Source organism: Eumetopias jubatus, unplaced genomic scaffold, assembly GCF_037043125.1.
Source record: "Eumetopias jubatus isolate StellerSeaLion01/CBP00866 unplaced genomic scaffold, mEumJub1_p1.0 scaffold_11, whole genome shotgun sequence".
Lineage (NCBI taxonomy): Eukaryota > Metazoa > Chordata > Mammalia > Carnivora > Otariidae > Eumetopias > Eumetopias jubatus.
This window is the reverse complement of record NW_028274817.1, coordinates 25188300-25216159: the sequence shown is the minus strand read 5'-3', so window position 1 is coordinate 25216159 and position 27860 is coordinate 25188300. Positions and strand designations below refer to the sequence as shown.

At 34.9% G+C, this 27860-nt stretch overlaps 1 protein-coding gene across 4 annotated transcripts in view; it reads left to right on the top strand.

Annotated features, from left to right (window-relative positions):
• Positions 1 to 25758, top strand: part of STAG2 (STAG2 cohesin complex component) — a 129512-nt gene extending 103754 nt beyond the window's left edge. For 3 of the 4 annotated variants that reach the window (XM_028122696.2, XM_028122697.2, XM_028122698.2), the window contains exons 25-34: positions 1318 to 1457; positions 2950 to 3051; positions 5863 to 6011; positions 7512 to 7640; positions 11164 to 11387; positions 14233 to 14422; positions 14513 to 14623; positions 17631 to 17757; positions 18682 to 18759; positions 23830 to 25758. In XM_028122696.2, coding sequence (XP_027978497.1) covers positions 1318 to 1457; positions 2950 to 3051; positions 5863 to 6011; positions 7512 to 7640; positions 11164 to 11387; positions 14233 to 14422; positions 14513 to 14623; positions 17631 to 17757; positions 18682 to 18759; positions 23830 to 23853 — 1274 coding nt within the window. In that variant the 3' untranslated portion in view covers positions 23854 to 25758. The remainder of the gene's footprint in view (positions 1 to 1317; positions 1458 to 2949; positions 3052 to 5862; positions 6012 to 7511; positions 7641 to 11163; positions 11388 to 14232; positions 14423 to 14512; positions 14624 to 17630; positions 17758 to 18681; positions 18760 to 23829) is intronic. The other variant, XM_088028655.1, reaches the window with a different exon arrangement.
• The last annotated feature ends 2102 nt before the right edge of the window (positions 25759 to 27860 follow it).

Below are 27860 nucleotides of genomic sequence, written 5' to 3'. Positions count from 1 at the left end.
AACCAAAATCAGAGCTCAAAAACTGGTTCATTAATACCTGGGTAATTTAGTCTGTAGGGGGAGAACATCTACATACATGTACTTCCTAAGAGTAGTACTGAACAGTGATTGGAAACAGTATTGTATAGAAATCCATTATAATCATGGAGACATTTAGAAAAAGTTTATATATTCAGTGTAATCTTTTGAAGAGTAAACAGTATATTTTAGGTTTCTAAGCAAATGGCTTTGGGATTCTGGAATATGCACTTGTGATAGTAAAACTTTTTCTGATGGTCTCTTAAATTCCTATTCTCAAAATTTGGTTTTAACTTACTAGCAGTTATTGAAGATTATCAGAGATAGGGTAAAATAAACATTTGTTTTAAAGAACATTCTCATTTTACAAATTATTTTTTTGATATTGGGAACCTTATATTGAAGACCTGACAGGATGTGCACCTACAGTTCACAAAGGAGGAAATATAAATGGGTAATAAATGCACGAAAAACTTGAACTTCACTGCTAACCAAAGAAATGTAAATCAGACTAAGGTAGCTTTTAATAAGTAATTTTGTTTGTAAAGTTTGTTCAGAGGAAAATTCTTTACATAGTTTTTTGTGTAAAAGGCTTCATCACGATTTTATTTGCAATATCAAATAATTAGAAATAATCTTTTGGCAGTACTTGGAGGCTGTAGTCCAGCTTTCTTGACTACGAAGTTGGAAATAAGTCTGTTTCCTTGATAACTCTGAATGTCAACATCTCACATAATTGATCAGAGCAGAAATATGTGAAGTTATCTTAAAAAGACAGAATAGTTTCTAGGTCAGACTTACTGAGTATATGTAATATATATAAAATAAGTATGTGTCAGTAAGAGTTGGGGGCAAGGTGGGATGGGGTCATCCTTGGAAGGGATAGGAGAATTTCTGAGGTTGGCTTCCCCCCCACCCCAGGCCTTAACCAAGGGACATTGAATATGCAGATCTCGTTGGCAAGCGATCATAATAGGGAAGTGGATGAATGCGTTAGGCAGGCTCAGCCTGATTTCACTAAACATCAGTTCCTCTGACTCACTCAACTTGTTCCTGTTACATGTTCAGTAAGCAGCCTTATGATTACTATTTTAATTTGCAAAAATTTTGTCTATTGGGATTAATGGACTGGTCATTCACTGAGATATTAAGAGTGATTATAATTTGTATTTTATTTAAATGTGTTTACTATATTTTTCACATTCTCCAACATAAACGTATTTTATAGTGAGAATTAAAAAATACATATGGCTGAAGTAAAATACAGATGGCTTAATGTTCGTAACTTTTTTTCCCCAGATGGTCAGCAGGAGGATGAAGCCAGTAAAATTGAAGCTCTGCACAAGAGGAGAAATTTACTTGCAGCTTTTTGTAAGCTAATTGTATATACTGTGGTGGAGATGAATACTGCTGCAGATATCTTCAAGCAGTATATGAAGGTAAAGTTGTGTATAGCAACTTATTTTTATAATGCTTAAAAGAAAATGAATGTAACACTGGCTTTTATTTCTGATTGCTGTTGAATTTTTTAAATAGTAAATTACTTTTCTAGCATAAAATAAATTTCTTCTAAAATTTAACATTTTTGGTAATACTACTTCATACTTCTAGTCTTCCATTAATGGACATTTTGGGTTTATTGAGTTCATTTCATTTAGAATATTGGAAACATCTTGTCTTGGGTTAGTTATCACTATTAGAATTTACTTTGTGGTTTAGTTTAAGACAACAGGATGGTGTTCCTCCTCTGCTTGGTGTAGCATAAAACGGGTATTGTTCTAGGAGTTAGGAGACCTGGCTGCTATAGTTTTGGCTTGGTTACTATGCAGCTCCTGACCTTGAATAATTCAGTACCTTTTTTGTCCTGCCTTTCTTTTCATCTGTTCCACTGTGATAACTAAGGTTCCTTTAGGCTTTGAAAATCTGATTTGATTCACAGTGGGTTATTCACAATTTTCTTAAGTACCTGTGAGATTCTCTAATATTTAAGTCATAGTAGAAAGGGTATTATTAATTATACTAATGAAATATAACTAAATATGGTAAGATAGATTTTACTTGAGAAAGGATTAAAGAAAAACTAATTATAAATGTAAACTTTTATTTTAAGCCTTTGGTGTCACCAAATAAAATATGTAATAAAGTTGTCAAAACCTAATTAATTCTCTCTTTGAAATATTTTGCTACATGATAGAACTCCTAGCACCATCATAAATTACTTTGGAATTTAAGTTATTTGGAATTATCATTTTTAGATTTTTTTAAAAAAAACGAAGGTTGTGAAATTGTTCTACAAGTTTTAAACTTTTTAGACTCAAGTATTATAAAGTTAATTTTATTAGTCATAGGGCATGGTTATCCTGTTATCTCTGAGAGTTGTTATGTATTCATTTTAAAACAAGGTCTTAAATTAGAAAAAGATTTCATATTCAATGAATGTGATAATATAAATGTCGACACGCAATGAGTTTTCTTTTAAATGTTAACAGGCTGTTAGTTTCTATAAGCCAAATTAATAAAGTTGGAAACTGCAGGTGATCTACATGCCAGTAACAATGAATAAGCTTTAAAAGTAACTGTGATTATATTCATTGTCTTAATAGTTCACAAAGAGGGCAAGAACTTTGTTTATATCCTTTGTGTTATTTCTGAAAGTGTGCATAGCCTGGTTATTGTTTTACTCCACACCTCCTTAAAACTGGTCTGGAGCTTAAGGTGATTGGATCTCAACTGTCTATTTTGGAATTTACCGGTGTTAGGGATTAATATGCTTAGAAATTATCTTAAAGTTTCAGTAACATTCTTTTCTCTCTTTGAATGCATAATTTCAGCCAAATACGAATTTTGTGACATACTACTCACATGAAACTAGTCTTATTGTCCAGGAGTTTTAAGAGATAAAGCTCTAATTTGTACAAATTTCTTTTCTAGTATTATAATGACTATGGAGATATCATCAAAGAAACAATGAGTAAAACAAGGCAGATAGACAAAATTCAGTGTGCAAAGACCCTTATTCTCAGTTTGCAGCAGGTAAGCTATGAAGAGTATCAACTTGAGGTGAACATAATTAATACCTAATAGTTTCAAGATAACAAGTAGAAAACTGGGCAAAGATGCAATAGACAGTTCATAAAAGTAGAAATAAAGATTTTCAACCTCAGTAGTAGACACTGTGCAAGCGAGATCATTTTTTGCTTTCGGACTGGCAAGATTGGCAAAAAGCTATCTAATGCGTGGGGGAAATAGTACTGTCAGCAGTATGTATTGGTACAACCTTCCTCGTAGGCAGTTTGGCAATATATGTCAAAATTTATAATATGTATGTTGTTATGGCAGCAATTCTACTTTTAAAATTTTATCCGAGGTGGTAATAGGACAAGTTTACAAAATGGGGTATACCATATTACACATGGCAACAGTGTTTATAATAGCAAGAAATTAGAAATAATCCAAATGCCCATGAAGAGGATATTAGATGAATATATTGTGTAGTGCATCTCTGCAGTGGTTATTGTGTAGCACTTAAAATTAGTGTAGATCTGTATTCACTAATATGTAAAGATCCAAATACATAGTTTGAGAATAAAATTTAAAAGATTAGGGGTGCCTGGGTGGCTCAGTCATTAAGCGTCTGCCTTTGGCTCAGGTCATGATCCCAGGGTCCTGGGATTGAGCCCCGCATCGGGCTCCCTGCTCGGCGGGAAGCCTGCTTCTCCCTTTCCCACTCCCCCTGCTGTGTTCCCTCTCTCGCTGTGTCTCCTCTCTGCCAAATAAATAAATAAAATCTTTAAAAAAAAAATTTAAAAGATTATAGTACAGATCCCTATAAAATTGTACTCATCTGTATATCTATCTGGAAAAATAATCACCAAAATTTTAGCTGTGATTAACTTGCTCTGGTAGGTATCAAGTGAATTTTACTTTTTTCTCATTTTCATATTTATTTTAATGAGCATTTTTCAATCTTATAATCAAACTGCAAAACTGATTTTCATTTTGACAATGGTGAGGTAGGTTTAATTGGATAAAAATCATATGCTTAGTATACTTTTGTCTCTGGAGACCAAATGCACACAGAATATAACCTAACCTGTTTCAATTTCATAAGTTTTCTTGCTTTTAAGAAATCTAGGGGTTGGGGCGCCTGGGTGGCTCAGATGTTTAAGCCTCTGCCTTCGGCTCAGGTCATGATCCCAGGGTCTTGGGATCGAGCCCTGCGTCCGCGTCTGGCTCCTGGCTCAGCGGGGAGCCTGCTTCTCCCTCTCCCTCTCACACTGCTCATTCTCTCTCTCTCTCAATCTGTATCTCTGTGTCGCAGATGAATAAATAAAAATCTTTAATAAAATAAAATCTAGGTGTTAAATTTCTTAGTCCCATTTGCATATTTGGATATTCTTTATTAAAATTAATAGAATTTAAAAGGTTTTGAAAGGTAACATTTAAGTAACTTTTCCTATAAAATAATAGCTGCTCACTGTAGAGATTTTAGAAAATATATGAACTAGAAAAAATACAACTTATCTTTGTTTTTCACTTAACAAATACGTTTTTAGTTTTTAATAGCCTTCTTAGTCTTTTTATGCCTATATGAAATCTTAAGTTTTATAAAAACTAAACCATATTGGGCATTCTATTTTCCAAGCCTGAATTTTTCATGTTAATAAAACCATAATGCTTTCATGCCATTAAATACTTTCCTGAGCATATTTATTTATTTAAAGATTTTTTTTGAGAGAGAGGGAACACAAGTAGGGGAGAGGGAGAAGCAGGCTTCCTGCTGAGCAGGGAGCCCATTTTGGGGCTCTATCCCAGGGCCCTGGGATCATGACCTGAGCCAAAGGCAGACGCTTAATGACTGAGCCACCCAGGCGCCCCTCCTGAGCATTTTTAATGACTGTATATAGTACTGTGTTTTATACAGGGACCATAATTTAACCAAGATCTCTTCGTGGTTTTTTTTTTTTTTTTAAGATTTTATTTATTTTGACAGAGAGAAAGACAGCTAGAGAGGGAACACAAGCCGGGGAGGTGAGAGAGGGAGAAGCAGGCCTCTTGCTGTGCAGGGAGCCCAATGCGGGGCTTGATCCCAGGACCCTGGGATCATGACCTGAGCCGAAGGCAGATGCTTAACAACTGAGCCACCCAGGAGCCCCAAGATCTCTTCTTGCTTAATGTTGAGGTCTTTTACAATCCTTGCCATTACAAATACCACTAAGACAGTTTTGTACCGATGTATCATGCACAAATATTATTCCTTTGAATAAAGGCCAATAATTAGAATTGCTTAGTCAAAGGACATCAAAATTTTACAGCTTTCAATACAGATTCCTCTATAGAAAGGTTATCTCAGTTTATGTTTCTAGCAAGTCAGAGTGCTCATTGCATAATATTCTTATCAGTAGTAGCCATTATCTGTTAAAAACTTTGGCCATTTGGTAGTTGAAAAATTGTATTTTGTTGTGCTTGCTTACGAATTTTTGATGTGAAGATGCATCATGTAAATGTAAAGTAACAGCATAGTTGCCTAATAATTGAGTGGGTTTCCTTTTTCTTTATATTTTTATATGCTGTTTTAATATCCAGTTAACACCAGCAGAATAGAATTATGCCATAACCTTAAGAGTTTCTAATGTCTGTAACTACCTCTGGTGTGAATATATGAAGTACTTATATTTTTGTTTATTTGTATCATGTTTTTAAAAATCCATGTTTTAGCATAAAATACAGTGCCTCATTTATGAGCATCTAGTATATTTTAAATAGAGAATATGGGATCGTAAAAGATGTTAGTAATCTATAATTATAACAAAACTTTAATGTGCTTTCTTTCTTTCCAAACAGCTTTTTAATGAAATGATACAAGAAAACGGCTATAATTTTGATAGATCATCCTCAACATTTAGCGGCATAAAAGAGCTTGCTCGACGTTTTGCATTAACTTTTGGACTCGATCAGTTGAAAACAAGAGAGGCCATTGCTATGCTACACAAGTAATCTCCAAATATTTTATTCAGCTCTCCTTTTTTTAATCATGAAATTTTTTTGTATTTACCTCTTTTGTTTAGAATAACCAAACTCAATTAATGCTTTATTAATTTTTTTTCAAATCTGTGGCATATCTCCTTTCTTGAGAACCAGTAATAATGCTATCTCCATTAACACGTGTTGGGACTAAAACTTCTGTTAGTCTTTGCTTTAATTAAAACAATACAAAATCTTTATAAATTATGTGAAGAAAAGCAACACATATTCATCAGGTATTATAAAATCTCTTTTAACAGCTTTTATTATCTCACTGCTAGCTAGAGAAATTTTTGAGATTTGATTCAATTTTTCTCTTTCTGATTCTGTTTTCTATTTTGTAGTGACCTTTTCCCTTGTTTTGAGCCACAGCCTTCTTGCTGTCTGCATATATTCTTTGCCTTATTAAAATTGGAAATAATCTGATTTTGTTTTGGACATGTAATTTAGTGCTCAATCATATTTTCAAATATGATTGTATTTTAGAGTTTTAACATCAACACGTGGATAGTAATACCCTTTATTTCTTAATTCTGGATGAAGAGCCTAGCCTCTGGGAAAATCAGGAGGCTTGGACTCTGTTTTATGGAAGTTCTCTGTTTGATTTGTATCTCTTTTACTCCTTACTTAGTTATAAAAATGTTAAATGTCTCCCTACAGGTATTTTTCTGCTCTTTAAGTTAGTCCCATACCTTCTCCAGCTTTAATTCACTCTCTCCTTTCGCTTTGCTCTAAAAGTCTCAAATTCCTTTTTATGCCTCTTAATAATACATTGGATGATAATAGTAGGTAATATTTAAGGACCACACATGTAGTGATCAGTGATTATTTTGAGAAGGTAGTATATTATTTTTTTCATGTAGTAGCCTGCCTTCTTTACTACCCAATTTCATCTGGATTGTTTTTTACACAGTTACATTTTTGATGCAGTATAAGAATATAATGTTGGGTTGTTGTCTTGATTAGAGGTATTTATTATTAGGTAAATATAGTTAAAATAGGCCCTGAGTGAAGTTTAATTTTTAAATTTACTCTTAAATGGGTCACTACAAATAGTTTTTAATAATTATTTTTAAGTTCTATATATTATAATAGGTCTCCTTTATGTCTTGAAAAATAATGAAAATGTATTGATCATTACATGAGAGAATTTGGGCTATTTTCTATGGAGAAGAGAACCAAGGAAGGAATGTAGGTACACCAAACCACATTCAGAGTAAAGGCTAGCTGTGTGTATGTGTGTACCTGTGTGTGTTTTGTTTTGTTTTAAAGTAACAGTGACATAAACTGTAGATAATAATTACTCATTCTCACACTATAGCCTCCTTATTCTCTTTATTCCTCAGATTAAATGCATGGCCGAGGAAACATCTTAGTAGTGGAACAAAACTAGAGAGAGAAATTTCCTTTCTAAGTTATCAAATTTGTATTGTAGTCCCTTAAATGTTTGTCTCTTGTTGTTGTTGCAGGGATGGCATAGAATTTGCTTTTAAAGAGCCTAACCCACAAGGAGAGAGCCATCCACCTTTAAATTTGGCATTTCTTGATATTCTGAGTGAATTTTCTTCTAAACTACTCCGACAAGACAAAAGAACGGTGTATGTATTTGCTAAAAATATTCTATTTCATTTTGTTTTGAAATTCTTAAAGGTGAATTGTTACACTTGATTTTTCTCCTTTTGGCACACACACAGATTAGAATTTAGGATTACATTAATGCACAAAAAACTTTATACTTCAGAAAATTTGTAATTTAGGGATTATAACTATGTTTTATGCATAATACTCCATTTTAATTCTGTGTGTTCCCCACCCAGTGTAGTTGTGGCTTTAGAGGTGTAACTTGAATGCTTTATGTATCCTCATCTGCATTCTTCACTTAGTCTAACAAAGGAGGGAACATTTAACAGACAATAATATTGGTAATTCATCCAGGAGCATCTTAGCCTATGTGCTGAGCTGTGACTACACTGGAAAGTAGGTTTCCTTTTTATCTTTTTTGCTTTAACTACTGGTCCTATCCTAACAGACCAGTTTAGAACACTTTTCTAGTGTAGTCTCCTAAAATGGTGACTTATGTTCTAAGAGAGCCCAACTAATGGAATTAAATTCTCAAAATTCACTGCCCTCTTTGAGGTATAAAAGGGCAGAGGAATATGAATAACTCATAGTATATGTACCTCTTCTGAAAGTCTACCAGTATTTTGCATTTAAAGACAGTATACATTTTACATGAAATTCTAAAGCAGACAAAACTAATCCCTGGTGATAGAAATCACAATAGTGGATTAGGGTTGTGGATATGAATGGGAAAAGGAACGTAAGGTACTTTGTAGGAATGTTCTTTATCTTAATAGATGTGTGGGTTACATGACTGCATTTATTTGCAAAATGATCCAGCTGTACTCTTATGTGCTGTGCATTTTATATAAATTTATCCCAATTAAGAATTACATTAACACTGTTAATCAGAGAAATACAAATTGAAATAATGAAAAACCATTTATCGCCTAGCAGATTAGCAAAAATTAAGAAGTCTTGATAGTCTGAAGTATTGCCAAAGATGTGGAGCAAGAAACTTTTATACATTGTTGGTGACTGCAAATTGGTGTAAGATCACTTTGTGGAGCTATTTGGCAATGTCTAGTAAAATTTAAGATTCTCCCTATCTCATGATCCAGTAATTCTATTCATAGGTAGATACCCTAGAGAAACTCTTACATGTGTGTACATGGAGAACCATAAAAGAATTTGACCATTGCATTGTTTGGATAGAGGAAAGCTCAAAACAACTTAACATCTATCAATTAGAAAATGAGATCAGTAGATTTTTATACAGTAGAATATCATAAGCAGTCAAAATGTTTAGATTTTTTTCAAAGTAAATATAATTCTTTAATTTTATTAAACATCCAGTCATTCTTCAAATTTCTGGTAGTCTCATGTCATAAATGACTTTTATTTCTACAGCTTGTTTGATTGAATTGAGATTGAAATAAGATTCACACACCCGAATTGATTATTCTGTTTTTAAAATCTTCAAAAATTTTGTCCAGCTTTATTGTATAATTGACAAATACAATTGTAATGTATTTAAAGTGTACAACATGATTTCATATATGTATATATTGTGAGAGGATCCCCCTGGTCAAGTTAATTAACACATTCAAAACTTCAGATATTTACCCTGGGTTTTTTTGTTTTTGTTTTTGTTTTTTTTTGAGAACACTTAAGTTCTCTTTTAGCAAATTTCAGTTATACTGTGTTATAATAATACAGCATCATCCATCAATTATAATCATGTTGTATTCTCAGATCTCATTCATCTTTAAAAGTTTTTCCTTAAGTTTACTGAATATAGCTGACATATAACATTGTGTAATTTTAAGGTGTACAACATGTTGACTTAATATACTTCTGTATTGGCAAATGATTAACACCATAATATTAGCTGATGCCACTCTTCCAAAAATGGTTAGATTTTTAAAACATAATGTTCAGTACAAAAAGCAAAGTATAAAACTATTCTATAATGTTTACAGACAAATATATATTAAAAGTATATTATGATTTCACTCATGTGGAATTTAAGAAACAAAACAAATATAGGGGGAAACAAAGGCAAACCAAAAAACAGACTCTTAACTATAGAGAACAAACTGATAGTTATTTGAGGGGGAGGTGGGTGAGGAGATGGGTTAAATAGGTGATGGGTCTAAGGAGGGCACTAGTTGTGATAAGCACTGGGTGTTGTATGGAAGCGTTGAATCCCTAAATGCTAAACCTGAAACTAATGTTACACTGTGTGTTAAGTAACTGGAATTTAAATCAAAACTTGAGAAAAAAATATATTAAAAATATAAAAGTATGTGTCGGGATGTAAGTTTAGGTTAGTAGTAGCCTTTGTGGCAGGGAAGAGGACAAAGGGAAATAGCATCAGGGAGGGCTCCTTATCTGAAATGTTCAGTTAAGCTGTGTGGTAGGTACGTATTTGTAAATCTTTCTACCAGTGAGTACAATTTGGCTCAAGCTCCATATCTTGTCACAGATTGGTAACAGTTTTTAGACTGACAGCCAGTTCATAGTCCACACTTTGAGGAGTACTGTACTACTGTGTATAGCTGAAATAAAATTAAGAAATACTGAGCTAACACCAAACAGTATCTTTATAGCTAATTCCTCCTATCCTTTCTCTTTAATGGTGTTCAAAACTGGTGATTCTGAATTGATTAGAATTAGTCATTATTATGACAGCAGATTATTTGGGTTGTACTTTTTATAGTTAGCTGACAAAAATTGTGTTCATGTATTTGAAGCATAATTTGGACAATAAAGCACTGAACTCTTAGTGTCAAAAACCTGGGATTTGAATCATGGTTATATTACTTTCTCATTCTTACCTTTTGCTTCCTCATCTGTCAAACAAGGAAAATAGCTCCCTCACAGGATTATAAGAATAAAGATCCCAAGAGAAAAATGCCTAACACATAGTCTCACAAATGTTAGTTGAATTTTGATTGCTATATTACATATAAGCCATAGAATCCTTGTGATACTTGCATCCAAGGGTAAATGTATGACTTCCATCAGGCTGAAACTTTTTTGCAGATAGAGGCCATATCTTACTCATTTTTGTACCAATCCCCAGTGCCAGGGACATAGTGACATAGTGGATGCTCGACAAATACTAAGCTGAAATGATCTGGATTGTTTCATTTAATGAAGAATCTTGACAGATAAAAAATTGCTCGTCAGTGATGAAGCTGAGATTGAATTGTGAAGTAATGTGCCCATGCTGATACAGCTAGGGATTGGTGGAACTGGTACTAGAACCCAAATTGCGTGATTTTAAATCAATCCTCTTTGTGCAGAAATAATGACTTGGGTTTGTTCTTCTAACAGAAGACTGTAAAGTTAGGATAGAACAGAGACACATTAGGAAAGAAAACACTAACATCCTTTAGTTGTTACTGTATGCTCTTTGTTTAATTCTAATAAAATCATTGAATGTTCCATATGGTATGTGAGCATTAAGATTATTAGGAGGAATGAATAAAAAGGAGGAAAAAAAGCTATGGTAGTTTTATGTATCAGAGCTAATGGTTTCTACTTCTTTTTAAGGTATGTTTACTTGGAAAAGTTCATGACCTTTCAGATGTCACTCCGAAGAGAAGATGTGTGGCTTCCTCTGATGTCTTACCGAAATTCTTTGCTAGCTGGTGGTGATGATGATACCATGTCAGTCATTAGTGGAATCAGCAGTCGGGGGTCAACTGTGCGGAGTAAAAAATCAAAACCATCTACAGGAAAACGGAAAGTAGTTGAAGGCATGCAACTTGCACTCAGTAAGAACATAGTTCATTCTCTTTATATTTACCTCTTATGTTTATCATCTGAATTGTCATTAGGTTCACCTTAGTTTTAAATTTGAGATCTGTGTTATTAAATAATATCTTGTGCAGTGTGTCCACTTATGTGTAAGTTTAGTGTCTTAAGCATTTTATATACATAAACTCAGTTCTCCTAACTCTTCAGGTACATCCTCATTTTTCAGATGAGACAACCAGCACAGAGAGGTTAAGTAACTTACATAAGGTCACACAACTGTTCAGTGGCTAGGCAGTCTCACTCTGGAACCTCTGCTTTTTAATCACTATGCCATACTGTATATGTATAGGGATATGGACTCAGCATTATAGAGCTAATTGTTACTTAAGAGATCAGATTATCTAGTTTAAGTGTGGAGCAACGGATTCAGGAGTTTCTGACTTTTGAATTTCTGTGAAGAGGTCATTTATCATGAAGAACTTGATAGAGATAAAGATTTCTGTGTGTAATCCTACAAGTAGGAATGCAATATGACGTTTGAATCTCTTGAACTCCTAGCACTGTAGGGTTGGTTCGTAATGGGCCTGGGGACTCTTTCACTCTCCTTTGGAACCTTTAAATAAATTAGCATAGTTGCCAAAATTTGTTCCAGTTATTGCTGAATAACAGACTACCCCAAAACGTAGGACATCATCTCAGGGACATGATGTCTGATGCCTCAGCTAGGAACACTCAAAGGCTGGTGATGAATCATATGGAGGCACCTTTACTTATGTGGTGCTAGCTATCACCTTGGGCTTTAGCTGGATTGTCTGCCAGAACACCTACAGGTGACCTCTCCATGTGGCTTTTTGCTTTCTCACAGCATGTGACTGGGCTCCAAGAGCAAGTGTCTGAAGAGACAGGAAGTAGAAGCTGCGAGGTTTTTAAGGCCAGAAACTGGCACAGCATAATTTCCACCATATTCTCTTGACCAAGCAGTCAGGGCCCAGCTTGGGACATAATCCTCCACCTCTTAATGTGAGGAGTGTCAAAGATCTGGGGGCCTTATTTTCTGATTGCCACGTAATTCTTCAGCCATCATCAGGTATATAGTGTCCAATACTTGATTGTCCCATGGATGAATGGTTTTATCTTTTGTCCAATGATATAAATGCATAAACATAACTGGTACAACCTTAAATTTAAGTTGAAAAGTTACCTGATTAAGAGATGATGTTTCCTGCACATCATTGTTAAGCTTTTCTCATCTGAACAAATAGTTAATTGTTACAGATTTATGCTGGGCCATCAAATTTCTCCTTTTCCTTAGACTACATGGAGAACAAATGAATTGGTATTGATATAACATCTTGAAGATAGATTATCAAACCAGATAGCTCAGCTTTTACAGAAAGAGTCCATACTCTTTGTTTAGGTTTTTGGAGAAAGCCATAGAAATTGGGGCGTTAGTAAGTTAGAAGAAGGAAGGATGACTGCTGATAGATTGGCCAGGTCAGGGCAATTTTGAAGGCAGAATTGGAGCCTAAACACAATAGAACTTAAGGGCTGATGTAATTTATGTCTAATCTCTCTGTTACTAGGGCATTAGCTACTAGTACATTTTCCTTTCCTCTCTTTTCTTAAAAACACATCTGTGTGCACATGTGTAATCTTCTAATAAAATAGTTTTCCTGCAAACTCATACTCAGTCAGTCATCAAGTGCTATCAATTTCACCTCCCAAATCAGTGGTTTTAAAAAAATTACTATGGGGCGCCTGGGTGGCTCAGTCGTTAAGCGTCTGCCTTCGGCTCAGGTCATGGTTCCAGGGTCCTGGGATCGAGCCCCGCATCAGGCTCCCTGCTCCGCAGGAAGCCTGCTTCTCCCTCTCCCGCTTTCCCCTGCTTGTGTTGCCTCTCTCACTGTGTCTCTTTCTCTCTCTCTTAAGTATATAAAATCTTTAAAAAAAAATTACTATGAATTCAGTAACACTTGCATGTGAATTTGTCTTTTATTAATCATGGCAGCATCTACAGTTTTGAAAACAAATAGCTTTTGCAGGTATGAAATCTGGTGTTTTTGGTCCAGTGCTTAATACGTATATGGATTTGTGCTCCCTTGGAGTTGGTGAGCATCCGATACACTAGGAATCATTCCTCCATTATATTCATTCCTGTTCCCACCTCTCACTCACCTGAGCTATACAGTTAGCCTCCTAACTGGCCTGTTTGCTCACTAGTCTTCATGTTCTTCAGTCCACCTGCCACACTGCCACCTCATACCTTGACTAGAACATGTAACTTTCACATTTCTTCTCTTCCATAAAACCTTCGGCAGAAGTTCTGGTCACCTTAGCACAGCTTGTAAGACTTTCTGTAAATTGATTCCTGTCTCTTTATTTAGCCTTACCTTTTGCTGCTTACCCTAGGAGTATCATACTCTTAGTTTGAACATTATGAAATTGCCATTTTTGCAGGTCAAACTGCGGAATATCAGCAGATTAGTATGGTTCAGTCACTGTGGTTTCGTGCCTCAGTGTTTTTGCTTGTGTTCTTCCCTCTGCCTGAAGAATGTCACGGTTTTACCCAGTATCTACTCTAATTAGAAGTCACTTTTGGGTAGTTTGCTCTAATCCTTTTCATTGCTCCCATTCCACCTGTGCTGCCCTCTCTTGTAGTACTACCACACTGTGTTGTCATTTCCTGTATTTTCTTTGTCTCCAAGGACAGGGATTGCACCTTACATATCTTGGTATCCCCCTGTTTCAAGCACTAGCATGTGGAAAGCAACCAGATGTTCGTTGACCCGAACAGGTTTTAGTAGACATTTGGTTAGTCAAAATTAGTGACTGAACTTTATTGCTATTAATTTTCTCTTTTAGCTGAAGAAAGCAGTAGTAGTGACAGTATGTGGTTAAGCAGAGAACAAACACTGCACACCCCAGTTATGATGCAGACACCACAACTCACCTCAACGATTATGAGAGAGCCCAAAAGATTACGACCTGAGGATAGCTTCATGAGTGTCTATCCAATGCAGACTGAACATCATCAAACTCCTCTTGATTATAAGTAAGTACATTTGATCATTTTCTATACTATAACTTTATTAATTACATAGAAAAAAGTTAAGTTAAAAGAAGAATAAAATTCTCCTTGAAGCACGCAGGTAACATGGATGTTAGCTCAAAGACAACACGAGGAAGCAAGGCAACAGCAGGAGAGAGCAGCAATGAGCTATGTTAAACTGCGAACTAATCTTCAGCATGCCATGTAAGTGAGAGTGCCTTATTGTCTGAGTCTAGGAAGTTCACTAATTCATTTTAACATATTTTGATGTGTGCCTTGCCTAAAAATTTCAGCAGACTCTCTAGAGTAAGCTGAAATAATCAAGGAACTAAAATTTGGTCTTTCCAACAGAAGAAAACTTGCAAAGATAAATACTCACTAGTTAGCTAAAGGACCAATCTTAGGTTGATCTGTTGGAAAAGTTTAAATTTGAATCCTTGTTTATTTTGGTACACAGAATTATAGCAAAAAATCCAGTTTTGTTACATCTTAATTGATTCCCTAGCTTAGTTCAGGCCCTCATCCCTCATCTGAACCATTGTATTCACTTTCTAACTTGTTTTCTTCCCTCAAATCTCCCATTTATCCTCTCACCAAACTCCTCCCCTCACTCCCCACCACCACTTCATCATTCACACTGCCATCACAAGTGACTATTGTAGAATAAAGATCTGGTCATGTTAACTTTTTGACTTAAACCTTCCCATGGCTTCCCATTGCCTACAGGATAAAGTCCAAACTCCTTAGCTCATGGCATGCAAGATCTTTCAGAATATGGCCCCCTGCCTACATTTTAGTATCCTATCCCGCATTTCTTGGCAACTGGTAAAATCATTGTAAAAGAATAAGCTCAGGTGTCACCTTAAGTGAAGCTGTGGTCATCTATGCTCCCATTAACACTGTGTATATTCATATTTTTATAGCACTTACCACATTGTATTGTAATTATTTGTTTATGAATTTGTCCCTTTCTCTAGACTGTGAGCTCCTCAAGGGCAGGGACCACTTCATTGCCTGTTGGTGCTTGGCACATAAAAAGTGCTAAGTTAAATGTTCATTGAATGAATAAATGTCCAATGCAAAAAATTGTAGTTTAACTTTTAAATACTTTGTTTTTTTTTTTTACTGGAATCTGTATGAGACTTTTATGAATCTTTATTAGCTTTGGCTCTAGAAGAGATGGCAGAAAAGCAGTCTTTTAGATGATTGGTACAAAAAAGGGAACATATTCTGATGATTTTAGTTTTGAGTTTGAAAGCTTTGTATTTGTAACATAATGTGGCATATGTTTTAATACTGGGAGATAGTAATTGTTACCTTTTTAAAATTTATGTTTCATTTTGTTGATTTTTAAATGATGAGAAAAATTTCACCTGTTTTTCTTAAGAAATGATCATTTACCACATGCATGGTAATCTATTAAAATTTGCTTTAGTTATTTCTCTACTGGTCTTACAAACTCTATTACATGTGTAGATTCTGATCCTAACTTGTCTGATACGGTCATCATCTATACCATGACTTGGTTCTGCTCCCTCTTCTCTGTTTCTGTGACCACATTCCCTGTAATATATCCTTATTTCATGCCGAATTCAACCAGCTAATTTCTTAGCTTCCAACCAGTCACCAGTTCAACCATTCTGGAATTCTATCGTATAGTCATTTGGGCCTTATCTCTCCCCTGAAAATTTTCTGCCAGTCCCTAAGATCTTCCATAGCATCTCATTACTCAGTACCATTTATCATTATTCTTTTGTTTGTAGTTTAATTCCCATTAGGGATAAACTTCCCCAGGTGACTATAAGAGATTATCCTATTTAAATAATTATTACCATAAGATTCTTTTGGTTGTTGTGCTATAAGTGGTCTGTTGCCTGACACTTTACAATATTTTTGTTTTACAATGATATTTTTGTAATGGTATCTGCTCTATAACTGAAAATACTTCCAAGTTACCTCTTTGTATTTTTATAGTTTATATCACACATATCTTCTACTCCAAATGAGATACAGAATGGATTTCAGGTTTTCTGTAACATTGCCCACAAAGCACACATATACTTCCTTCATAGTTGCCCCTACCAAATATAGTAAAATTATCATTTACTGTCCAGAACTCTTAGAAAATAGGGACCATTGTCACCATATTTGTCCAGGTAACCTGGATTAAACATCGTGTCTTGCTATCTTTATATTATTTTTTAAAACTCAACGTAGTGTTGTGTAAATTTTAAGTAAATAATTTATTTTGGTAGTGGTGGGAATTGTTAAATGAATGAGAGAAGAAGGCAATATTGGCCAAACTGGGCAACTAGTCACCTTCAATTTCACTATTATGTTGACTTCTTGGGCTAATTTGTGAACTTGAAGTTTGAGTTTATACCTTATAATTATGTGATAACATATAGAATTTTTGGTCTTAAGTTTTTATTTTACTTTTCTACATATGTCTTAGTTTTGAGTTTCATAGGACACAGAATCCAAGTTTCAGCATAAATGTTGCTCATTTCTTCCTGAAGCAGAATTAGTCTCTTCTTTCAGTAATTTTTATAGCACTTTGATACATACTTCTCTTGTGATATTTGTCACATTTTGTTAAAATTAATTATCTCTGTTTTCCCATAATAGATTGTGAGCTCCTTGAGGGCAGGAACCCTGTCTTATTTATCTTTTTTTTTTTTTTTTTTGCATCCATAGGACATAAAAGAAGCCTGGCACATAGTAGGCACTGTGTGAATGAATGAGTGAGTGAGTGCCTGGTATAAATTAGGTACTGAGTGTGAATGAGTGAACGATGGGTAAAACTAATACATATTAGTGAAAATATATATATTCTGAAAATGTCATTTCTTTGGTCTCTGTTTTATATTTGTTTATTAATTTGTACCCTGCCTACTTTCAAAAAGGATTTGAGGTATCTCGTCTGTTCCCATGTGGGATATTCTCATTGAACTTTTATATGGGGTATGAGAACTATCAAGCTAAATGTATTGAAGTAATGTAGAATAAACAACTCCTTAGCATTTTTAGACAAGTGAACATTGGGGTTTTGACATCATTGATGACATGATCAATGCCTAATCATTTTCCCTGACCTTTAATTTCATCATTTTCCATTACACTTCAGTATAGAGAGCTGCATAGTTGCTGCCAGTATATTAATAGTCCCAGCATTGGTTCAGATCTTGACTTTTGTTTTATATTTCTCTAGTCGGCGTGGTACAAGCCTAATGGAAGATGATGAAGAGCCAATTGTTGAAGATGTTATGATGTCCTCAGAAGGGAGGATTGAAGATCTTAACGAAGGAATGGATTTCGACACCATGGATATAGACTTGGTAAGAAACAGTAATTTCTGTCAGATTTTCATTGAAGATCCTTTGGAAATTAAGTTGGAATTTGAGGAAATAACCTGCCGTGAAAAGTAAGTTTTGCAAAAAAGATTAAATAAAATAGTTGCCAGGTATTTTGGTCTATGGGAAGGGATTGAGGAGAGGGTGAGGTTGAAGAGGGTGTTAACTCTTAGTTTAAGATGGTAAATTTTAAGATTAATTTAGGAATATATCAATTTAAAGAATACGTTTTGCTTACTATTATACCTGGTGTCATATCCACCTTGTTTTCCATTTATTTGCCATTATCAAAACAATACATTAGTAACTTGATACTACCCTATTGAGACAAATTTCTATATTAAATATCATATATATATATATATATATGAATAGGGCTTTACCATACATAAAATGCTTCTCCGTATTTCATCTTGCCACATGTATCATTCAGCTTTGTGAGGTAGGTTGGGAGGATTGAGGATAGTGAAACTTAAGACAATTAGCATGTCCAAGGAGATAAAACTAAGAAGCAGTAAAGCTGAGACTTACTATAAGCTGGGTCTTCTGATTCTACTTCTTAGTGTACCGTGCCGTATTCTCCTTAAAAGGAAGAAATAATTAAATATGGCTTATCTTCAGAATAGTGTAATTTGACACCTTTAAAGGAAAATGAGACTGGCATTTTTAAAGTAAAACAAAAATGAATTTTCTAGTTTTCATCTTTCAGAATAATTTTCTGTGAATGATTTTGCTTTTGTATTTTTATGCATTCTGTAGTTTGAACATACAGTATTTAAAATATTGTAAGGTACACTTGCAGTTACATATGCTATATGAACACTTAACAGTAATTTTAATATTTTCAGCTGCTCTCTGGGTTATAGATATAGCGATTGTTAACTCCCTTCCCTTTTTTTTTTTCCTTAGCCACCATCAAAGAACAGACGAGAAAGAACAGAACTGAAACCTGATTTCTTTGATCCAGCTTCAATTATGGATGAATCAGTACGTTCAATTTAAATGTACCCCAGGATTGCAAAATCAAAAGTACAGGCAATCCCTAAACTTGAGATTGAAGAGCTGGGACAGCACTTTGAGAATGGATAAAAACAATTCGACAGGAGAAAAAGAGGCAGGCAGGAGGGATTTCAGGAGGAGGGGAGGAGTGATTCAGTGGTGGTAACAGATTAAAAGTGCCTTTGAATCCCTGGCCAACTGGGACTTTAGTGTTATGTTAGGGAATTTGGACTTTTCCTGTAGGTTTGAGTTTGAGGGAGTGGCATGATCAGAATTGTGTTTCAGAAAGATTTCCTTGGCATTTATGGATGGATAGGATGAAGGAGAAATCATAATATGAAGACATGATAAAAAATAGAACTTGAATAAAAGTTTCATAATAAAGAGAAGGTAATTGAGATTACTGGTTATTATTAGGTATTGTCAGTTCTGTTTAAGCACCTCTCCTGTCTGTCCCCACTGCCATATTGTTCCTGACGATACCTTGGTACAAATCGCCTTCAGTTTTTACTTGGCCTATTGCAGTAGCCAGGCAGTGATGATTTTATTCATTTTGAGTTCTACCTAGCATAATAGGCATTTAGTTTTATTTGTCAGACTGATCTCACTGCCACAGCACTCCTTTAAAGCTCTTTTGGGGTCATCTTTCTAAAATGCAAATCTGGGGGCGCCTGGGTGGCTCAGTCGGTTAAGCGGCTGCCTTCAGCTCAGGTCATGATCCTGGAGTCCCAGGATCGAGTCCCACATCGGGCTCCCTGCTCAGTGGGGATTCTGCTTCTCCCTCTGACTCTCCCCCCTCTCATGTGCGCGCGCTCTCTCTCTCTCTCCTTCTTTCTCTCTCAAATAAATAAAATCTTTAAAAAAATATGCAAATCTGGTTCTCTCCCTCATAGTTTTAGGTCTTTCATTGATTTTTTTCTCCCATTACCATAAAGAAAAAACTTTGGATTCTCAGCGTGGTGAACAAAGACTTTTGTGTTCTTGTTCCTTTGCCACTTAACCTTGGCTTTTTCCTTACATGTATCCTGCTCTCCATCCATGCCAAGTCTTATAGTTCCTCTCAGACACACTAAACTCTTTCATGACACCATCACTCTGTATTAGCTTTTCTCTCTGCCAGAATTGTCCCTTTCCTTTTCCTCCTGGTGAATTCATCCTTTAATAGTACTGACACTCCCTGTGAAGTTTTTGCTGACCCTTCCAGATAGATGCTTTATTCTTGGCTCTCATAACACATTGTGTACATTTTTATTTTGATAATTATCAGATCTGTGTAGTGAAATAGGATATTACATTTCGGTCAGTAAGCTGAATGCCAGGCAATGTTGATTTTATTCATTTTGAGTTCTGCCTAGCATAATAGGTGTTTAGTTTTATTTGTCAAATGAATAAACCAGTTAAGTCCCCTTCCATCTCATTTTTTAGTGTCTACCCATTTGTGGTCCTTCCTCCTAACACCTGCTACCTTGGGTGACCATTGGCTGAGGCCTGCCTCCCATGTCCCAATTTCTCCTATTTTCTCCTTGCCCTTCCTCACCTCATAATCTGCTTTCAGATAGTTCTCGGAAAAATTTTGGCAGACTAACTCACACCAACATATTCTATTAATTATTTATTCCATAAATTATTATTTGAGTCAGAAGACACCATTTCAAAGAACAGCAGGTGTAGGAATCTTTGGATAAGCCATCCTGAGATCTTTAAATCAGTGTTTCTCAGTCTCTGGTGTGCCCATGAATCATCTGGAGATCTTATTAAAATGTAGATTCTGCTTCAGTAGGTCTGGAGTGTGGCCTGAGATTCAGCATCTTAACAGGTGCTGTCGATGTTTCAGATCTGCAGCCCATACTTTCAGTAGCGTAAGTGAGCTAGGCCTACTCATATAAGTCTGTAGTTCACATGCATATTGAAGTATATGGTTCTCTGATAATCTGGGAATATGTATCTTCCAGTTAAAAAAAAAAATGAAGGTCGTGATTGTGGTGGGGAGTAAAAGAATTTTTTCAAGCAGATATAATGAAATGCATTAATTCAACCATTTATTGAGCTGGAATTTAGTGCTAAAATGAGTTTGATGCTCTCCCTGCCCTCCAGGAGTTTGTATTCTAGTTCACCTTGACTATCTCTCTGAAATGAAAGGGATGAAAGCTAGTATTTGTGAGATTAATATGCCTGATGCTGTGCTAGGCATGATTTAGTTGGATCCTCTTAGCAACCTTGTGAGAGGTGGTAGGATCTCACTTTTACACTCAAGCACACTTGGGACTGAAGAAGGGGTTCATTGACTTGTTCAGTTTTACAACTCTAGTGTCAGAGTAGTAATTTGATCTGAGTTCCTTTTGATTTAAAAATCTCATGCTGTCTCTGCTGTTGTACTTTCCAGAACTAAAATCAGACCTCATTTACAGGAAACACCAAGAAAAGTAATTTAGAAATTGAAATGATTAACTGTAGTCAAAATTGATTAAGGGCATTTAGAGATCTCTTTATTTTTTCATGTGGTCACTTAAAGTCAGGAAAACTTAAGGCATTTGTTTCCTTAGTCACTTACTAGATTTGCAAAAAGGTGTTCTTCAGATTACTAAAATAGTGAAATAGCAATGTAAATTGTGTCCATATTTTTGACAACATTTAGGGAAAACTACAATCTGAGTGAGGCCAAAGATGGGGACCTAATAATTACTTGTTATTTATAGATCTTTTGGCATTCTCCTGTTTATTGAATATGTTATGTTATAGCTAAGATGATAGTAGTTTAGCTGCTTCTACTATTAACATAATAAAAAAATAAAATTGGGAAAATGAACACACGCATTTATTCCTGTAGTTTTATAGTATTACCACATGATGGCAGCAGTCACATAACTGAGTGCCCAATAATCTTTCAAGGTTTGGGTATCTTTAGAACCCTTTGACCATATATATATGTCTGTATATTTATATTTACTTATTAGGTTAATGTATATTTAAGTTAATACTAGTTTATTTTAAAATATACATCAAACATCATCTCCTGTTGTCTCAATAATAACTTAAGAAATAGAATAATGGAAATTTTTAAATGTAAAAATCTGTGTTTGCCTTTATACAATAGCCTACATCTGTTTTTACTCAATCTGTGATAAGTGAGTCATCAAAACAATAGCAAAATTGGGACTTAAATCCTTTTATACCCAGTTCTAAGATTCTCTAATTCTAAGTGAAATAACCCAAAATGTCCTAGTATAGATGCTTTAAGTTATTACTAAATCTAAATATGTCTTTTGTAACACAATATCCACATGATTCAGAAGTGGTGGTATAAAAACTAAGCAGCTCAGTTTTGGGTTACATATACACAAGATTTTAGATTTATGGTTTAGTGAGTTTTATATCTGGAAACAATATTGGTTTATTTGTGCCAATCATCACTTTCTGCTTCTACTGGGCCAGTATTGCCACAACACACTAAAGCTTGCTATTTATACTTTTTAAGTATATGCTTAAGCATTTATTAATGTTAACACCAGAAGTAGGTGTAGCTTGTTAGCACAAAAAGAGTGTCATTGATGCCATTCTTTTTTGTTGTGATTCTCATATTAGAATTATCTGTAGTATAAACTTGGTAAAAGAAGGGTTTAGTTTAATGGAGCTAATTTTATGTTCTAGTAGAAGAATCTACTTATAACCTAGTCTGTACCAAAACAAAAAAAAAAACTGTTCACATGATTTCTAGTTAGGCACTCTGAAAAGTTCATCTTCATGCCACACTCTGCACTAAGAGTTACCAGCTAAGATTTTATCCTTTCATTCATCATCAGATCTTTCCTTGCCCAGAGTTACAGAGTATTATGGCTAGAAGGGACCTTTAAACATCATCTAGGCTTCTTTGGTGGAAATATTTTCTAACCATCCGATCTCTGACTCTAACCAAAAAGGGAGAACCCTGACCTTTATTGGAGGGTGGGGGAGAACAAGGGGTGAGTAGTGGTGGTGGTTTTTGGTGAATGACAGGTAAGAAGTGGGGTACATTAATCCTCTTTGTTCTCATTACTGGGGATTCCAAACATTTTGCAGCCTCCTTGTAGTGAATTATTAAGTAATCAGATAGATACTTGTTTCCTGGTCTGAAAATACTTCCTTCGGATCAGAATAATTCCTGAGTTCTGTGACTTTTGTTAAAATGAGACCTCATTTAGAAATAAGAGCCCTTCGCAATCCCAATCTTAACTCATTACCTCTGGCTTTAAAATTATTTCTTTATTAGCTCATTATAGTATTTTAAAATATTATTTAATTATAGTAAGTGCTGGAATTTTAATTGAACAGCCTAACTTTTAGTATATACAGCTAAAAGTTATGTCTTGTTTTTGTCTGATGAACAAAGGGGAGTTGCTCCATTCATCATTTGCTTTTACTTTTTTTAGTTAGCGACAGGTAATTCGATTTTATCCTTCTTTTACCAATTGAAATGGTATAAAAAGGCATCAGTATAACAGCTACTTTGCCCAGATTTCACCTTACTTATTTAATTTCTTAAAATTTATAGTTCTCTTTATTCACTCAGGCTAGATTTTCTAAATTTTCTACATACTTGTATTGTTCTTGGATATTTTTGGTCTACATGTTCAAATGCCTTTTTAAAAGCTATACCCACTCCACAGGGCAAATGACCAACTTTGCAAGACATTCTTAAGCTCTTTCCATTGAGCCTGTGCCAGAAGTATATGTCAAGAAGCACATACATTTGTTCGTTCAACAAATGTTGAGTAGCTGTGTTCAGGGCATTATCTAGGCATCAGGGGTGTGTATAAACATATAAATGATACATGGTCCCTGCTCTTAGTTATATTTGTGAGGTAAGTAGCATCTTGATTAGGCCTGATGTTCTTACTTCATTATATATTCATGGTAATTTTAATTTTAGAATTATATATCTGAAGGGAGGGGAATTTTTCAGAGTGGTTTTATTAGCATATTATTAAACTTCATGTTAACAAATATTAATGTAACATTTACAGTTACAAAGAAATGAATGACAATTTTAACAAGATTTTTTTTTTCCTTCTCTCTCATTAGGTTCTTGGGGTGTCAATGTTTTAATACCAGTACTCAATTAAATCTGTGGTGAAGTCATTTTCTAAGTGGAAGAGGAAATTTTAAATAAAGTGTGGTAGATACAGTGAAAATCTGTACAGATTTTTCTCTAAGGAGAATATGACATGCTTATGCTTACCAAGATCAAGTGCATTGAGGGGCAGTTTTGTTTGCCTGAAAAAAGTAAAGGACAAGTAAACAATTTGATGATAAGCTACAGTTTTTCTTAGAAAGTAAATATTTTATTTATGCGCTGTTAGTTGGCTTTTGAATCAATTATTTCATGCTTTTTTTAAAGAAAATATAACAATCTAAAGAGGCATTTGGTACAGACATGAATCCTCTCACATTTATTTACTGGGTGTACTAAGTAATGATGACCTCTGCTGGATTTCTGTTTACATCCAAGAAACAAAGTTAAGGATGAATTTATTTCCCTGCCCTGAAATTATAGGATAGAATTGTTTTTAGCATTCTAAATTTAAATGCTTAAAACATCAATCAACAAAGCTTTCTTTTAAATATTGTAATTGTGGAGAAAAGTAAACTTATAAGCAGAACTTTTACAATTTTTTCATCTAAAATGTATTTTAAGATATTTTTAAAATCCAAGAGCTTCTCTATACTTTTCAGAAATAATCCAGATGCAGTGAACTGCCAGAAGGTAACCAGTCTCAAACATGCTTATCCCATTATCAACCCTGAAAGTTTGCTTGTCCTTTAAGATAAAAATGTAATGTTGTGATATTCCTTCCAGTAGTGCCACTGTATTTTGTCTCCAAATAAAAGAAGCTTATTGTAGTATGTTTGCAGAAAAATTCTAAACAAAAATTATACAGCTTATTAGAGTGTGGGAATAGGGATCTAAATTTTAAATAAAATTATATATATATATAAATTGGTGCTGATTTTATAATTGCGCAGTTTGTTTAGTTTTTTCTTACTTTTAAATTCCAACTTAAAATTATGAGGTTTCAGAAATATATTGAAAGTTTAACAATGTTTAAAAATAGAAAAGCATGAGTGTTCATGCTTTAAAATGATTTTTAAATTTGTATTTTATATTGTTTTATCTATCTGTCTTTGCAAGCAGTCTTCAGGTTAAAGATACTTCTAACAGGTTACAGTACATTTCCTCTGTATGTAAATTAGATGGGATAATAGAATTCATAACCCATAATATTCTTTGAAAGCTAAGCTTTAAACTTCATTTTATGTCCTTTCACAAATAAATTAGTTTAAAACAGAAAGTGGCTACTTGCCATTTTGACATCAACTCATTTTGCGAGGCTTAGGCAGCTAGACATCGTTTAAAACAAAATATTAACTTATATTACATGTATATCTATCTTTTGTCAGTCGTCTCTCAGTTCTTGAGGTATATTATTTTAATCATTCCATGCCTTAATATGCTTGCAATACAAGAATATCTTCAGATGGGTGAATACCAAAAGGCTTTCAGTTCTTAGAGTCAGAAATCAACAAGCATTGGGCTGTGGTAGCCAAAAACCATAGGTTAGCTAAAAGATCCTGATACAATACAATTGTTTTATTAAACCATGGTTAATAACAAATGGAACGAGACTTGTCTAACAGATTTTCCATCTACAAATATTGTTATGTGCAAAAAAGTACTGCCTATGTTGTTTTTCACACCACTGCATTTACTAGAACTGCTGAGAGGACTGTATATATGATTTTAAACCTAAGTTGATTTTTTTTTCTCACTCTTGAAAGGAGTACTTCTTTGTGAAAGCAGTTCTTACAGCTTTGTTTTCAACCAGCTAAAAATGTTTTATATATTACTCTAACCTGTTGTCCTCCACATTCTATTGTCCTAATTGTACTGTTTTCTGATTTGTATTTATGTCTTGAGACAGTAACTTTTTGAATAAAAATAAACCTACAGTATGTTGTATGTTTTATCCTTTATAATTAAAGGAGGAGGGTGGTTATGAATGTTTTAGAAAACATATCTCTTACCACAGCTTTTAACATGTTTGGTGGGGATAATTTATAGAAAACATTGCCATTTTATATTTTTAATAAATCATATGTATTTTTAAATGAGACTAAATCCCTAATTAGGTTATTACTTTAAAATAGAAACCTGCAACATTATTACTTCAATTTGTATCTGGTATAGGTTAAATACTCTATTCATCCAGCATACATTTGAGTACCTACTATGTGCTAGGCATGTGTTAGAGATCTAACCCTGAACAAGATAGATAAGGTTTCTCTCTCATAGATCTAGTGGAGTAAACAAAATAAACGTGTAAGGAGTGTTAAGGAGATTAGCAGTGTGTGCTGAGCTAGAGAATGAGTCGTGTGTGTGTGTGTGTGTGTGTGTGTGTGTGTGTGTGTGTGTGTAAAACCTCCCTTAGACAAAGGGGCTCATGCTTGGAGATAAGTGAAAGCCAACTTTTGAAAAAGAACTTTCTAATTGACTTGAAAAAAAAAAAACTGTTGTCTTCAACATGTCAAGATTTGCCTTGTAAGGGTGCCTGGGTGGCTGTCGGTTAGGCATCTGCCTTCGGGTCAGGTCATGATCCCAGGGTCCTGGGATTAAGCCCCACATCCGGCTCCCTGCTCAGCGGAGAGCCTGCTTCTCCCTGTCCCTCTCCCTCTGCCTGCCACTCTATTTGTGCTCTTTCTCTGTCAAATAAAATCTTAAAAAAAAAAAAAAAGATTTGCATTGTACTCTTAGAAAAGGCTTCATATCATTGTAACACTAGCACATTGGTTAGTCTAGTTTGTAGATCATATAAGACCAGTCTTCTGTCATTGGTGATTAAGAAGTAAGCATATTAAATGGTAGCTAATAGCTGGGGCACTGTTTTAAGTGGCTTACATGCAGTAACTTATTAATCGTCATGACAGGAGGTGATACAAGTTGTTATCATCCCCCCGCCACCTTTTTCTAAATCAGGAGGCAGTGAGGAAAATGAAGCACAGAGAAGTTAAAATCCCTTGGGCAAGGGATATATGGCTAGTAAGTGATGGGAGCTGGCATTTAAGTCCAGGCAATCTGGCTGCAGTAAGTCCCAAGAGCGATTGAAACTCTTTGATACATAAGGATAACATAGATAATTGCATAAAGATAGAATGGCACATTATTCATTGTGCCATGGTGAGGAAATGGGGCATCTTGAAGGAGTCCAGCTGGCTATAGAACTGAGTGGTGTGAAGCAACATTGTCCTTCATATGCTACCCAGTTGGCTTCTGTAGAGTATAAATTAAGTCTGAGCCCTGAGCCCATGAATAGTTACAGCTGATAGTTCTCTTAAAGTGACTGGGAAGTTTTTAAAGAGACTGGGATAGAAGAGGAGGATAACCCAGAAGAGAGGTCTTCAATATCCTGCCTCAAAGGGGACTTACGAGGATTCGCATGCGTTGAATTCCAGGTCAGATTATTCTGGTAGCTGTAATGACTCAGCCAAAGAAAATGAGCCAATGAAGTACAAGGCCTTCGGTTATGAGGAAACTAGGTGATAAAGTTCACTAAATACCACTTCAGCAAATCTTACTGTCTACTGTTTACCTGGCCCTGTGTTGCTAATCAAAGACCAGTAAGACAGACTTTGTTGTCAAGTTGTTTACAGTTCTGGGGGGTTGGGATGCAGACGCAAAACTAATAAAATGAAGTACGTTCAATGTTTTTATTGCGTGTTCTGGGACCCCAGAGGAGGGCACTAACTGTGGGTGTGCTCTGGGAGGAGTCTTCCTATAAGGCCGTCACTTCAGGTTTCTTTCCCCCGACATTTTATTATGCAGGTTTTCACACAGCAATGCTGAATTTTACAGTGAACTTGCTTTACCACATGTCCAACTACTAATACGTCTCATTTTTTAAAATTTATTTCAAAGTAGGGGCGCCTGGGTGGCTCAGTCAAGTGTCCCAACTCTTGATTTCAGCTCAGGTCTTGATCTCAGGGTTGTGAGTTTAAGCCCTGTGTTGAGCTTCACACTGGGTGTGGAGCCCACTTGAACAAAATTTCTTTCTTTTTTT